The sequence below is a fragment of the Branchiostoma floridae genome, chromosome 18 (genome assembly GCF_000003815.2).
Source record: "Branchiostoma floridae strain S238N-H82 chromosome 18, Bfl_VNyyK, whole genome shotgun sequence".
Lineage (NCBI taxonomy): Eukaryota > Metazoa > Chordata > Leptocardii > Amphioxiformes > Branchiostomatidae > Branchiostoma > Branchiostoma floridae.
Window position 1 is genome coordinate 6053867 of NC_049996.1, and position 14080 is coordinate 6067946.

At 43.1% G+C, this 14080-nt stretch overlaps 1 protein-coding gene across 3 annotated transcripts in view; it reads right to left on the reverse strand.

Annotated features, from left to right (window-relative positions):
- Positions 1–5409, reverse strand: part of LOC118405868 (endochitinase A-like) — a 32473-nt gene extending 27064 nt beyond the window's left edge. For all 3 annotated transcript variants that reach the window (XR_004829949.1, XR_004829950.1, XM_035805681.1), the window contains exons 1-2: positions 5328–5409; positions 4810–4854 (exon numbers count right to left, since the gene is read on the reverse strand). Coding sequence is in view for 1 of the 3 variants with exons in the window: in XM_035805681.1 (XP_035661574.1) it covers positions 4810–4854; positions 5328–5345 (63 nt within the window). In the remaining 2 variants the exon portion in view is untranslated. The remainder of the gene's footprint in view (positions 1–4809; positions 4855–5327) is intronic.
- Positions 5410–14080: the final 8671 nt, after the last annotated feature.

The following is a 14080-nucleotide window of genomic DNA, read 5'->3' on the forward strand; positions in this document are numbered from 1 at the left end:
TTGTGGTTACCACTTGGACAATGGCACTACAGACTTCTTCTTTCCTTGTCTGTTGGAACATCTCCTTAGAGATAAACCCAAAGGCTGCATTCTTTACCTGCAGCAACAGTGCTTGAAATACCCACTTGCACACTTGAAAATGCATTTTGGTTGGCGCAACGTAAGTCGTAATTTTAAATTCAGGTAGCGCAGTGCGCAACCTGAAATTTTTCAGCTGGAACACCACCTACATGCATAAGTATTTATTTCTTGATAGGATAAAACATAAGTTACATGTAACTACAGGGGTGCCTAATACGGGTGGGTAAACGGTACAGAAAATTCAGGTTCATGCAGGTCTGGTTCAGGTCCAGAGGTCCGGACCTGAACCTGGACCTGATTCAGTATGTGAAAACTTGTGATACTCAAAACAATGGTCCATTTCGCTACAAAGAAATCTGTTTTGCAGAGTATTTGAGTACCACTGGCATTTTAAAACCCTACAAGGCTAACTGCCTCTGTGCGATTGAGTGTAAAAATGGGTAGAAATGACTATAGACTATACTATAATATACCTGTAGTCCGTTTCGTCCAATTTTGAGTTTGGATCAGTCCATTTTTGCCATGGGGGTGATTTGGAATAGTCCATATTTGCATGAAATACATTTGAAGGTTCAGATATCCACAATGATCTCTCCTGAAGTGAAATATTCTGTCAAGGATGCCAAAGTACAATTTCTAAGGCATTAAGCATGTTTGGTAGTATAGGGTTATACTAGTTTAGTACATTGTCAACTTAAAAACTTCAGGGGGCATGTACAGGGGGGTTAGCAATCAAAGATTTTCAAAATTTTTACATTTTCATATTCAGATGGACCGTCTCCATATTTCTAGGGGCGTATTTCATCAAAAACTGCATTTTTGCAAAATAGTGTCCCCCCCTAACAGAAGGTAAAGTGGGGCCCCTGTGTATCTAAGTCCCACGATGTCCTCGCGGGTGTTCCACAGGGTGGTATTCTGTCACCAACGCTTTTCGTCATCTGCATAAATACCTTGGATGCAAGGTTGCCAAGGCCCATTGTTCCTGTCAAATATGCGGACGATCTGACAACCTCTGAAATGCTAATGGCGTCACTTCCTGGTCAAACGCAGAAGGCACTTGACTCCATTGTTGAATGGGGGGAGGACTACACTCTCAAGGTAAACGGGAAAAAGACAATGGACATGGTAATCAGTGCAAGGAAGGAGGTAAACATTCCTGTCCCTCCTCATCCGACAATATCTGGTCACGTGATTCAGAGGACTACGTCTTTCAAACTACTTGGAGTACACATCACTGCCAACCTTACCTGGGATGAACACGTTCACTTCATGCTGACGAAGTCCCGCCCACGTGTATATTACCTTGCGGCTGCAAAGAAGGCTGGTCTCCCTACTGATGTCCTGCTCCAGATTTATCTGACATTCATTCGCCCCTCACTGGAGTATGCCAGCCCTGTGTGGGGAGGGCTACCGAAGTACCTCTCCGACATGTTGGAAAAAGTTCAGAAGCGATGTCTGAGACTGATCGGAATTCCTACGGACTCTTTGCCTTCACTGTCCAGTAGACGTGACCTTGCTACGCTCAGTACTTTGCGCAACACACTCCAGGACAGTAGTTCTCCTCTGAACGAGTTCATTGCCCCACCTCAGAACAATTGCTATAACCTCCGTCGCGAAGGTCGCTACCGGGCACTGACAAAGAGTAAGACTAAGAGACATGAACTCTCCTTTGTTCCTAGAGCAATAAAATTGCTCTATCAAGATGGCGACTCTGTGGCGATAGGTCACTAGTACTGCGTCTGTACAGAATATACATGCAGTTACTTTTTCCTTGTAAATTTTACGTACGTTATTGTTTGCTGACATAGTTGTGTCCACTTTTGTCTCTCCGCCACTCCTATGTTTAATCCAGTGCCAACGTCTAGGTTTTTAAACAAAATGTGATTATGCATGTTTGTAAATTGTATTGACTTTTAAGGATTTTACGGAATGTAATTCGTGGCACATTTCATGTGGCAGTTATAATGTCATTTGCCATGCCAAGAACCAATAAATCTGAATCTGAATCTAATAGTAATGCCATAGACAGTGGCAAGCAGGGCTCAAAATATACTTTTCAGTCAACTTGCACAAGTGCAACTTGCACAAGTGCAAGTTGAGCCAAAGGTAACTTGCACCTAAAGAAACTTACTTGCACCACCCAAACTAGTGAACTATTAACCCTTTACCGTCTCATCTGAAAATTTGCTGTATGTAAGTAAATGGGGACACAAAAAGACCACATGTTTGGATATTTATTTTTTTCAAAAGTGCATTTTACTTTTGGTTTTAAATTGTACAAACAGTTTCATAAAAGGGTGAATTTAGGCTTCATTAAAGACAATTCAATGTCTACAACTCGATAAGATTTTTTTTCTGGATGTTTTGAGTGACATTCATTACTATTCTTAAGCATCACTAGAATGAAGTGGTATAACAACTCAAGACAAGTAACATGCATTGGCATAATACCGGCAGTAAGACTTATACCGCCAGATTATAAATAATGGAATTTAAAGAGATCTACACATGCAACAATAGTTATTTCTGAGGTATGCACACTCCAGACATCTAGGTGTCCAATACATCATTTACAAAGCATCGATAACAGTGCATTCGAAGACAACAAGGCCAAACGTTTTCATTATCTTTTTCGGGGCAGGCGAGCTCATTGTGGGACAAACACACTGTCACGTTTATCGACAGATTTGTAGATCATAATCACACATGCTCACGGCACAAGACAAACATGATTCAACAGCAATCTTGAATTTCTGTTGGTGACCTACAACTCGTGTGAAAGTGTGAAGAACCGTTGCATTATAGCCCGGATCTACGGCTGAATGGGCAAAATTGAACGTACGCAGCCATTTTCCCACCATTTTTATTTCTACGCTAGCAGTAAAGTATTACGTCATAGCGACCAACAACAAATGAAAATTCTTGACAGTATACGTCTGTTTTCTCATGGCTTTCTGTATGCTCATTCAGGTTTATGTTTTTTGTAATTAAGAACAGGAAAGGAATGAACAACAGAGGAATGAATGAATGATGATGATTTATTAAAGTGTCATGCGTTGTACAAATGCCCAGCCCGCGTGGGCTTATAAGACACGTCAACAGAAAGTATACTGAACAGAGGTAATGCATGTACATGTACAACGTAAGTGAACAAAGGAAACATGAGCAGTCTGGCTGCTAAACAAACTTAAGTAACAGTCATAATATAACTGTCATAATATAATCGCATACATTAATCAAAATCAACAAACCAAGAATTCTCAGAATTAAACAAAGTAAAATATATAGTATTACAGAATATGAGGTGAACAAAAGAACAGATGTATACGTGAATCATGTGTAAACCTGTCTTCTTCTTTTGTTCCACGCTTTGTGTAAGAAGTGTGAAAATTCAGAAACCCCCTCATTAAATAACCACTTCATTCTGATTTCGTCCCTTTCCCAGATGACCTTTGGAGATTTTTCATACATTTTGCAAAACAGACTTTCCCGTAGGTCATCATAGAAGGGGCAGTAGAAAAGAAAGTGCGCCTCGTTTTCAACTTCACCTAGACAACACATTGTACAAATCCTATTTTCCTCAGGGATTGCTTGGTACCGGCCAGTTTCAATATACAGTGGTAAAATTCCCGCTCGCAACTGCGCACAAAGAGATCTTTGGCTTTTACTAAGGTTCATTGTTACATAACGATCTGTGCAATAGGTATCCTTAAATAATCTACATATGTTCTGAGTTTGGGCTTTTGCCATATGCCATAAGACCAATCTTCTTTGTACATAGTGGATGTATAAAGGTAACATAGTGACAGTTAATTGTGCTGTGTTTCTTCCTGACGGAACTTCTCCCAACCATGCGTCCGTACTCTGTGTAATTCCGCGGTGTGTTACAATTACAATATTACGTTTTTAGAAACATAAAAGATACACAGAAGTGGCAAAGGTAAGCTGTAACAACAACATGTAACTGAAGAAAATGATGCGTTGACAATTTGTCGAATCAGTTAAAAGTTTGGTCTAAACTTACTTGCACTACACCGATTCCACATTGCGTAAACTTGCATATGCATGTGGTATTTCAAGCCCTGGGCAAGTCAATTTCAAAGTCAAACCTCACAATGAAAGTTAAATGAAGAATTTATTGTTTGGTATAGGCTAGGGGTGGGTACCGGTACAGAAAATTCAGGTCCAGGTCCGGTTCAGGTCCAAGTTCAGACCTGAACCTGGACCTGATTGTCTGTGGAAACTTGTGAATGGACAATACTCAAAAGCATGGTCCATTTCTCTACAAAGAAATCTGTTTTGTGGAGTATTCGGCTCCCACTGGCATTTTAAATTGCTACAAGGCTGACTGCATCTGTACAATTAATTGACTGTAAAACTTGGTGGAAGTGACTATAGTATAGACTCAATCATTCTACTTTGCTCTTGTAATTTTCTTCGACCGGTAAGCCCAAAAACGTATTATGCCTGATCATATAATCTGTTCATTTTCCAATAGGTCCAACATCCGGTCCACCAATTTTTTTCAAGTCTGTTTTTTCCGGACCAGTCCAATAAGGAAAAAACGGTTTTGTAACTTTTTAATGCCTAAGTTATTTTTCTTCAGTTTTGTATTTCTCAGATGATAAAGCTGGAAAGCATGGTGTGGTACTGATCTGAAACAACCTTGAAAACATCTACAGAATGTATGATAGAATACTAAATGATAAACACTTTAAGATTACTTACACGTTTGTATGGGCAGGCCTGCTTCCTTCTCCGTCCACGTTTGCTCTGTGACAAAATGAACAAAGCTATCAGCAATATATCAATAGCATACAGAGTTAAGATAGGAATGATCAAATTACAAGTTCTCTACTCTCTGAGCATATGTCAAAGCCTGAGCCCGCCCTAACCTCTGCTTGAAGAGTTTCATCATCATCATCATCATCTTTGAAAAGCCTTCTATGAACGCCCAGTGTAAGTTCTGCAACATTAGTTTCTGAGACTTCTGGCGCTCCGGATATCGATTCGAACACACTGAATATTTCCCGCAATATCAGTACCAAAATGTCCGGACCAAATCAGGGGATTGATCATCAGAAATTGGCTCTACAACCGCACTGCCATGCCATACCATACCAGTAAAAATGTGAAGTAAATGCCCCCCTCCCCATTTCCCCACTCCATCTTTCTTTTCTAATCATACTCGCCGTGATAAATATATAAAAACTACTACTTAAAGTTACTAACTCTTAAAACCGTACCTTCGTATGGTACTCCATGATCGCAACAGTCTTCTCGATTCTCTCGCACACAGATCTTGACAATGACTATGACAGTATCGACCTTCCTCAACGGAGGTATCAGTTCGAATGGGACCAACCGTTTTCAAACGGACAGACTGCAGCCACCGAGGTTGGTGATTGGTCAATCCACATGACATCCTTGGTCTCGGTCTCAGACACCATGTAAGGATATCTACAGTTTAGTACATCGTTATTTTCCATCAGAAGCAAGGGATATCAGATGGGGTTAATTATAATTTCCCGATGGCTGACTCTCGGGGCTTATCATTCACCGATATTTGCGATATATGATCCCAACTCTACTATCGGGAACCCTTGGGAGGGCCTATTGGAGACTACCCTTTTCTTGAATAGACAGGTTCCAGAGACTGTCAATCACATACAATTACCAGATCACCCAATGAGAGGATTCCAATTATTGGTTCGACCAATGAGAGGGCGGCAATTAGTGTCCGACCAAGAACAGAGTGGCTACATGTCTGTAAACTTTATTTGCATTTGTGTTTTAACATCAAGGTATGCCGTCGGGGAGGGTAGTATGGCCAAAGCCTTATTCTATAGTTTACACAAATGAATTAGTTGAAAAATCGAGGGGTTTGTGTACGAAGATGATACCGATGGGTGGGAGGGGCACATGATTGGCGTACTTTCTCTGCAATCACCTCAAGTTATTATTATTGGAATTTGAAAAAAAAAAGTATTGCTCTATTTTCAGTACCCAGGAGAGCACCCATAGTCAGTTCTAGAATTTCGTACAGAATAGCCCGTCCCTATGTAAGTCTTTAAACCCTTACAGTTTTTCCATGTGGATAGCTAAGGGGGATTCAGATGCAGCTTTATTTTGTATTGTGGCATTTAAAAAGCGTCACCTGGCAGTCCACAATGGCAGTGCACTTATTACCTCCATGAAATGTCATGGAATGGAGGTTATATTTTCCGTTATGTGTCTCTGTCTGTGTAGATGATTACTTAAGAACGGCTGGATGGATTGGTTTCATACTTGTTGTGTTGGTGGGGTGTGATGAAAGCTCGAATCGATGAGATTTTGGGAGCCGTATCTATCGTTATAATTGATGTAATAATATCAGAAATCACCCCTATATTTGAGATATATTGGTACAGGCATCGTGCTTTATGTGTTTGTTAATGGGCTTAGCTTCAAGCAGATGGTGAGGTGACAGCTGTTTGGGGAACCCCGAGTTTTTTTTAAATATGATAATTAGTTTTATTTATGTCTGCTTAGGATATCATGGAGATGTGAAGCGTAAGTATAATTGTAAGAAGTTGAGGTACATTTAACGATAATGCTTAACAGGTATGGATCCGGATGTCTCACATACTGTACTGCTGATTTGAGTGACATGGTGATTAAAATGCCATTAGGTCCTCTCATCTGGGTTGGGTGTCAGAAGTTTTATGGGCGATACAGATGTTCTGATTTTGTTACGATAAGGGACAGTTCTTAGTCGTCTCTTTCGTAGCCAATGGTACTTGTTTTTTAGCAGACGGGGTTGGCGCCAAGTATTCATCTTACAGCTGGTGTAGGGCTGTCAGAGGAAAGTGTGCATCTCGTTTTTGTACCATGTGAACAGCTGATGTTATGACATATTGGTGGAAACTCAAATCACCATCTGACTAAAGTTGGCCACATCCATTCTTCTTTCTGAGTTTCCCAACTTCCTCCCACCACACAGCTCTGAGGCACATAGTCGAACCTCAATAATGCAGGACCTTAGACAGTCTAAATGCCAAACATCAAGCTTAAGGAACACCACGCTACCATATGCCGTCGACCTCTTAAACGCACATTACACAATTAAGTGTCACATTTAAATAATTACTAATCAGATGGACATCCACTGTGTCATTAAATAAATACACCACTACTTTCCCATAACATTTATATTATATAACCATTACTCTCAAATACAACCGACTATGATATAAACATACATACCATCCACAAAAAAGCAATAAATATTTCATGGAGGTATGAGGTCCCCGAACTCTAGTTTACTATCAAAGATATAATCGTTAAAGCTTATGGAAGAGTTACCTGGTATGTATTTCAGAGCAGATAATTGCAGTGCTAGTATATATTGCCAGACGACGCTTTTAACCCATGAGCTTAGACCGTTTTGCAGAAGATCATCTACTTCTGACAAAATCACTTGGTGCCTGTATTAAGTGCAGAACAAACACACAGACAGACCCACCCAAAACTCCATCTCCATTTTTCACGGAGATAAAAATCCAGAAACACAAACACACAGACAGACCCACCCAAAACTCCATCTCCATTTTTCACGGAGATAAAAATCCAGAAACACAAACACACAGACAGACCCACCCAAAACTATATCTCCATTTTTCATGGAGATAAACATACAGAAACACAAACACACGTACAGACACACCCAAAACTATATCTCCATTTTTCATGGAGATAAACATACAGAAACACAAACACACGTACAGACACACCCAAAACTATATCTCCATTTTTCATGGAGATAAACATACAGAAACACAAACACACGTACAGACACACCCAAAACTCCATCTCCATTTTTCATGGAGATAAACATACAGAAACACAAACACACGTACAGACACACCCAAAACTATATCTCCATTTTTCATGGAGATAAACATACAGAAACACAAACACACGTACAGACACACCCAAAACTATATCTCCATTTTTCATGGAGATAAACATACAGAAACACAAACACACGTACAGACACACCCAAAACTATATCTCCATTTTTCATGGAGATAAACATCCAGCAACACAAACACACAGACAGACCCACCAATAACTATATCTCCATTTTTCATGGAGATAAGTATTAATAAAACCGCAGAAGTTCAAAACACACCGGATCAACCTATCCTCACACATTTTCCCTTTAAAATACACAAACACGAAAACAACTATTTAAGCAAAGTTTCAGAGATACGTATAAAGTCCTTTAAGGCGGAGATATATTTCAGCAGATTTTAAGATCTATTAAAGGCATCGGAAAGGCGGAGATATATTTCAGCAGATTTTAAGATCTATTGAAGGCATCGTTTGTAAATTTAATCTGTCGCGTTTCTTTACGTGGATTTTACATGTATTTTAGTATGCCGAAAAGACAACTTAAATGTCTCAAAAAGTTAAAATCCGTTTTACTGTCTTACCACTGTGGTAATATTTTCTGTCAACACTGACAAATACAGGTTCTCTGTTACAAAATACATGTTAACCAAACGTACCTCGGCTATGTCAAATATAATAAGCCTTTGTCTGGTGCAAATATCAGATAAAAGATTGCGTCATCTGTTTTATAACAGTGGCAAGATTTACAGTTAAACCTGAGGATTGCGTTTTCTGGTACAAAATGTTATGTTAATTAATACCTCAGCAAAGTCAAATACAATAAGTGTTTTTTTTTTTAATTTTCCGAAAGCATATGACCTATTCAATCTTTCTGTGTGCGAGGTTTAATTCAAACAGGGTAGACCTCTCACGTTTAGCTTATATGCACTCCCTTATATGTTGCGTTTTTCTGTTTGATATTCGGCTTGTATAATTTAGTTCGAATTTATTTAAGCAAAGAAGGGAAGACACCCCATTTAGCTTAAATGTTACCAAGGCGTACATGTAAATGAAATGTTGCGTATTTCTGTAAAACATACGACATGTTTAATCTTTGAATCCGCGCAGTTTAAGCGCACAAGGGGAGACCTCCCCTGTTTAGCTTATATGTTCCAAAGGTATAAATGCAACGTATGGCGAGAAAGGAAGCTATATCCCCCAGACTATGGTGCCTGTCCCCAGCGTCTTGGCCAGGCGCATGGCTGGGGACACCTGGCGGCCGCTCATGGCCTCGCCGCTCTTAAGGGCGCTTAAAAGAACCTCTCCCCATTGAAATGCATTGCGCGGGGTTCTTTTACTCCTATTTTTATATACCAAGGAAGTACCGCCGGCTTTTAGCCCCAAGACATGCCCGTCGCCCGTCCGCATCGACCTAGCGCGAAAGACGAGGCCTCTAGGCCCGTCTGACCGCCTGACGCGGTGAAATAAGTTCTTCACCTGTCCAGCCTGATGACGTCATCGTGGCCTGAGAGCCACGCAAGGTATAAATGTAACATATGGCGAGAAAGGAAGCTATATCCCCCAGACTATGGTGCCTGTCCCCAGCGTCTTGGCCAGGCGCATGGCTGGGGACACCTGGCGGCCGCTCATGGCCTCGCCGCTCTTAAGGGCGCTTAAAAGAACCTCTCCCCATTGAAATGCATTGCGCGGGGTTCTTTTACTCCTATTTTTTATATACCAAGGAAGTACCGCCGGCTTTTAGCCCCAAGACATGCCCGTCGCCCGTCCGCATCGACCTAGCGCGAAAGACGAGGCCTCTAGGCCCGTCTGACCGCCTGACGCGGTGAAATAAGTTCTTCACCTGTCCAGCCTGATGACGTCATCGTGGCCTGAGAGCCACGCAAGGTATAAATGTAACATATGGCGAGAAAGGAAGCTATATCCCCCAGACTATGGTGCCTGTCCCCAGCGTCTTGGCCAGGCGCATGGCTGGGGACACCTGGCGGCCGCTCATGGCCTCGCCGCTCTTAAGGGCGCTAAAAGGAACCTCTCCCCATTGAAATGCATTGCGCGGGGTTCTTTTACTCCTATTTTTTATATACCAAGGAAGTACCGCCGGCTTTTAGCCCCAAGACATGCCCGTCGCCCGTCCGCATCGACCTAGCGCGAAAGACGAGGCCTCTAGGCCCGTCTGACCGCCTGACGCGGTGAAATAAGTTCTTCACCTGTCCAGCCTGATGACGTCATCGTGGCCTGAGAGCCACGCAAGGTATAAATGTAACATATGGCGAGAAAGGAAGCTATATCCCCCAGACTATGGTGCCTGTCCCCAGCGTCTTGAACAGGCGCATGGCTGGGGACACCTGGCGACCGCTCATGGCCTCGCCGCTCTTAAGGGCGCTTAAAAGAACCTCTCCCCATTGAAATGCATTGCGCGGGGTTCTTTTACTCCTATTTTTTATATACCAAGGAAGTACCGCCGGCTTTTAGCCCCAAGACATGCCCGTCGCCCGTCCGCATCGACCTAGCGCGAAAGACGAGGCCTCTAGGCCCGTCTGACCGCCTGACGCGGTGAAATAAGTTCTTCACCTGTCCAGCCTGATGACGTCATCGTGGCCTGAGAGCCACGCAAGGTATAAATGTAACATATGGCGAGAAAGGAAGCTATATCCCCCAGACTATGGTGCCTGTCCCCAGCGTCTTGGCCAGGCGCATGGCTGGGGACACCTGGCGGCCGCTCATGGCCTCGCCGCTCTTAAGGGCGCTTAAAAGAACCTCTCCCCATTGAAATGCATTGCGCGGGGTTCTTTTACTCCTATTTTTTATATACCAAGGAAGTACCGCCGGCTTTTAGCCCCAAGACATGCCCGTCGCCCGTCCGCATCGACCTAGCGCGAAAGACGAGGCCTCTAGGCCCGTCTGACCGCCTGACGCGGTGAAATGAGTTCTTCACCTGTCCAGCCTGATGACGTCATCGTGGCCTGAGAGCCACATACATGTCCACAAATGGGTGAAATGTACGAAGTTTGGATCAGCCTACGTCACACGTAATTTCCGACAACTTCTAGCTTCCGACAACTTCCGACAACCGCTGTCGGCAAAGTTCGGGAAACGTCGACAATTATCTGTGACGTAGCTACGCTAAGTTCGTACATGGGGCGGACCTAATGTACGATGTACGATGTTCGAAGTTAATATGTTTTCTACTTTGTGGGTTTTGCTAAGTTCGTACATGGGGCGGACCTAATGTACGATGTACGATGTTCGAAGTTAAGATTTTTCTATTTTGTGGGTTATGCTAAGTTCGTACATGGGGTGGACCTGATGTACGATGTACGATGTACGAAGTTAAGATATTTTGATTATGCTGTGGGTTATGCTAACTCTGTACGCAGCATTTTATTCTACTTTCACCTGTCGCACATGGTAAATGTGAAACATGTAGAATAACGATGTTTTGTCTGAAAATAATGAAAATGCAACATGTATTGCATTTATCTTTTGTTGAACATTTATTTTTGATAATTTACAAGATCAGCAGTCCTGCTCTCTCCAGTTTTCTCTCTTCTCGAACATTGTGTACGTACATCAACCCTGCCCCTCTGTACTAAGTTAGATTTTTTAAGTTCGTACATCGTACATCGTACATCAACCCTGCCCCTATGTACTAAGTTAGATTTTTTAAGTTCGTACATCGTACATCGTACATCAACCCTGCCCCTCTGTACTAAGTTAGATTTTTTAAGTTCGTACATCGTACATCGTACATCAACCCTGCCCCTCTGTACTAAGTTAGATTTTTAAGTTCGTACATCGTACATCGTTCATCAACCCTGCCCCTCTGTACTAAGTTAGATTTTTAAGTTCGTACATCGTACATCGTACATCAACCCTGCCCCTATGTACTAAGTTAGATTTTTTAAGTTCGTACATCGTACATCGTACACCAACCCTGCCCCTATGTACTAAGTTAGATTTTTTAAGTTCGTACATCGTACATCGTACATCAACCCTGCCCCACTGTACTAAGTTAGATTTTTTAAGTTCGTACATCGTACATCGTACATCAACCCTGCCCCTCTGTACTAAGTTAGATTTTTTAAGTTCGTACATCGTACATCGTACATCGACCCTGCCCCTCTGTACTAAGTTAGATTTTTTTAAGTTCGTACATCGTACATCAACCCTGCCCCTATGTACTAAGTTAGATTTTTTAAGTTCGTACATCGTACATCGTACACCAACCCTGCCTACCTGTACAAAGTTAGATGACGTCACTTAAAACTTCCGAAGTTTACCGATTACGGCCTATATCTACCTTTAACTTCGTACAAGTTCGTACAAGTTCGTACACACTAACTTCGTACAATTACCCCTTTTCTGGACATACCTCGAGAGCCACGCAAGGTATAAATGTAACATATGGCGAGAAAGGAAGCTATATCCCCCAGACTATGGTGCCTGTCCCCAGCGTCTTGGCCAGGCGCATGGCTGGGGACACCTGGCGGCCGCTCATGGCCTCGCCGCTCTTAAGGGCGCTTAAAAGAACCTCTCCCCATTGAAATGCATTGCGCGGGGTTCTTTTACTCCTATTTTTTATATACCAAGGAAGTACCGCCGGCTTTTAGCCCCAAGACATGCCCGTCGCCCGTCCGCATCGACCTAGCGCGAAAGACGAGGCCTCTAGGCCCGTCTGACCGCCTGACGCGGTGAAATAAGTTCTTCACCTGTCCAGCCTGATGACGTCATCGTGGCCTGAGAGCCACGCAAGGTATAAATGTAACATATGGCGAGAAAGGAAGCTATATCCCCCAGACTATGGTGCCTGTCCCCAGCGTCTTGGCCAGGCGCATGGCTGGGGACACCTGGCGGCCGCTCATGGCCTCGCCGCTCTTAAGGGCGCTTAAAAGAACCTCTCCCCATTGAAATGCATTGCGCGGGGTTCTTTTACTCCTATTTTTTATATACCAAGGAAGTACCGCCGGCTTTTAGCCCCAAGACATGCCCGTCGCCCGTCCGCATCGACCTAGCGCGAAAGACGAGGCCTCTAGGCCCGTCTGACCGCCTGACGCGGTGAAATGAGTTCTTCACCTGTCCAGCCTGATGACGTCATCGTGGCCTGAGAGCCACATACATGTCCACAAATGGGTGAAATGTACGAAGTTTGGATCAGCCTACGTCACACGTAATTTCCGACAACTTCTAGCTTCCGACAACAGGCGCATGGCTGGGGACACCTGGCGGCCGCTCATGGCCTCGCCGCTCTTAAGGGCGCTTAAAAGAACCTCTCCCCATTGAAATGCATTGCGCGGGGTTCTTTTACTCCTATTTTTTATATACCAAGGAAGTACCGCCGGCTTTTAGCCCCAAGACATGCCCGTCGCCCGTCCGCATCGACCTAGCGCGAAAGACGAGGCCTCTAGGCCCGTCTGACCGCCTGACGCGGTGAAATGAGTTCTTCACCTGTCCAGCCTGATGACGTCATCGTGGCCTGAGAGCCACATACATGTCCACAAATGGGTGAAATGTACGAAGTTTGGATCAGCCTACGTCACACGTAATTTCCGACAACTTCTAGCTTCCGACAACTTCCGACAACCGCTGTCGGCAAAGTTCGGGAAACGTCGACAATTATCTGTGACGTAGCTACGCTAAGTTCGTACATGGGGCGGACCTAATGTACGATGTACGATGTTCGAAGTTAATATGTTTTCTACTTTGTGGGTTTTGCTAAGTTCGTACATGGGGCGGACCTAATGTACGATGTACGATGTTCGAAGTTAAGATTTTTCTATTTTGTGGGTTATGCTAAGTTCGTACATGGGGTGGACCTGATGTACGATGTACGATGTACGAAGTTAAGATATTTTGATTATGCTGTGGGTTATGCTAACTCTGTACGCAGCATTTTATTCTACTTTCACCTGTCGCACATGGTAAATGTGAAACATGTAGAATAACGATGTTTTGTCTGAAAATAATGAAAATGCAACATGTATTGCATTTATCTTTTGTTGAACATTTATTTTTGATAATTTACAAGATCAGCAGTCCTGCTCTCTCCAGTTTTCTCTCTTCTCGAACATTGTGTACGTACATCAACCCTGCCCCTCTGTACTAAGTT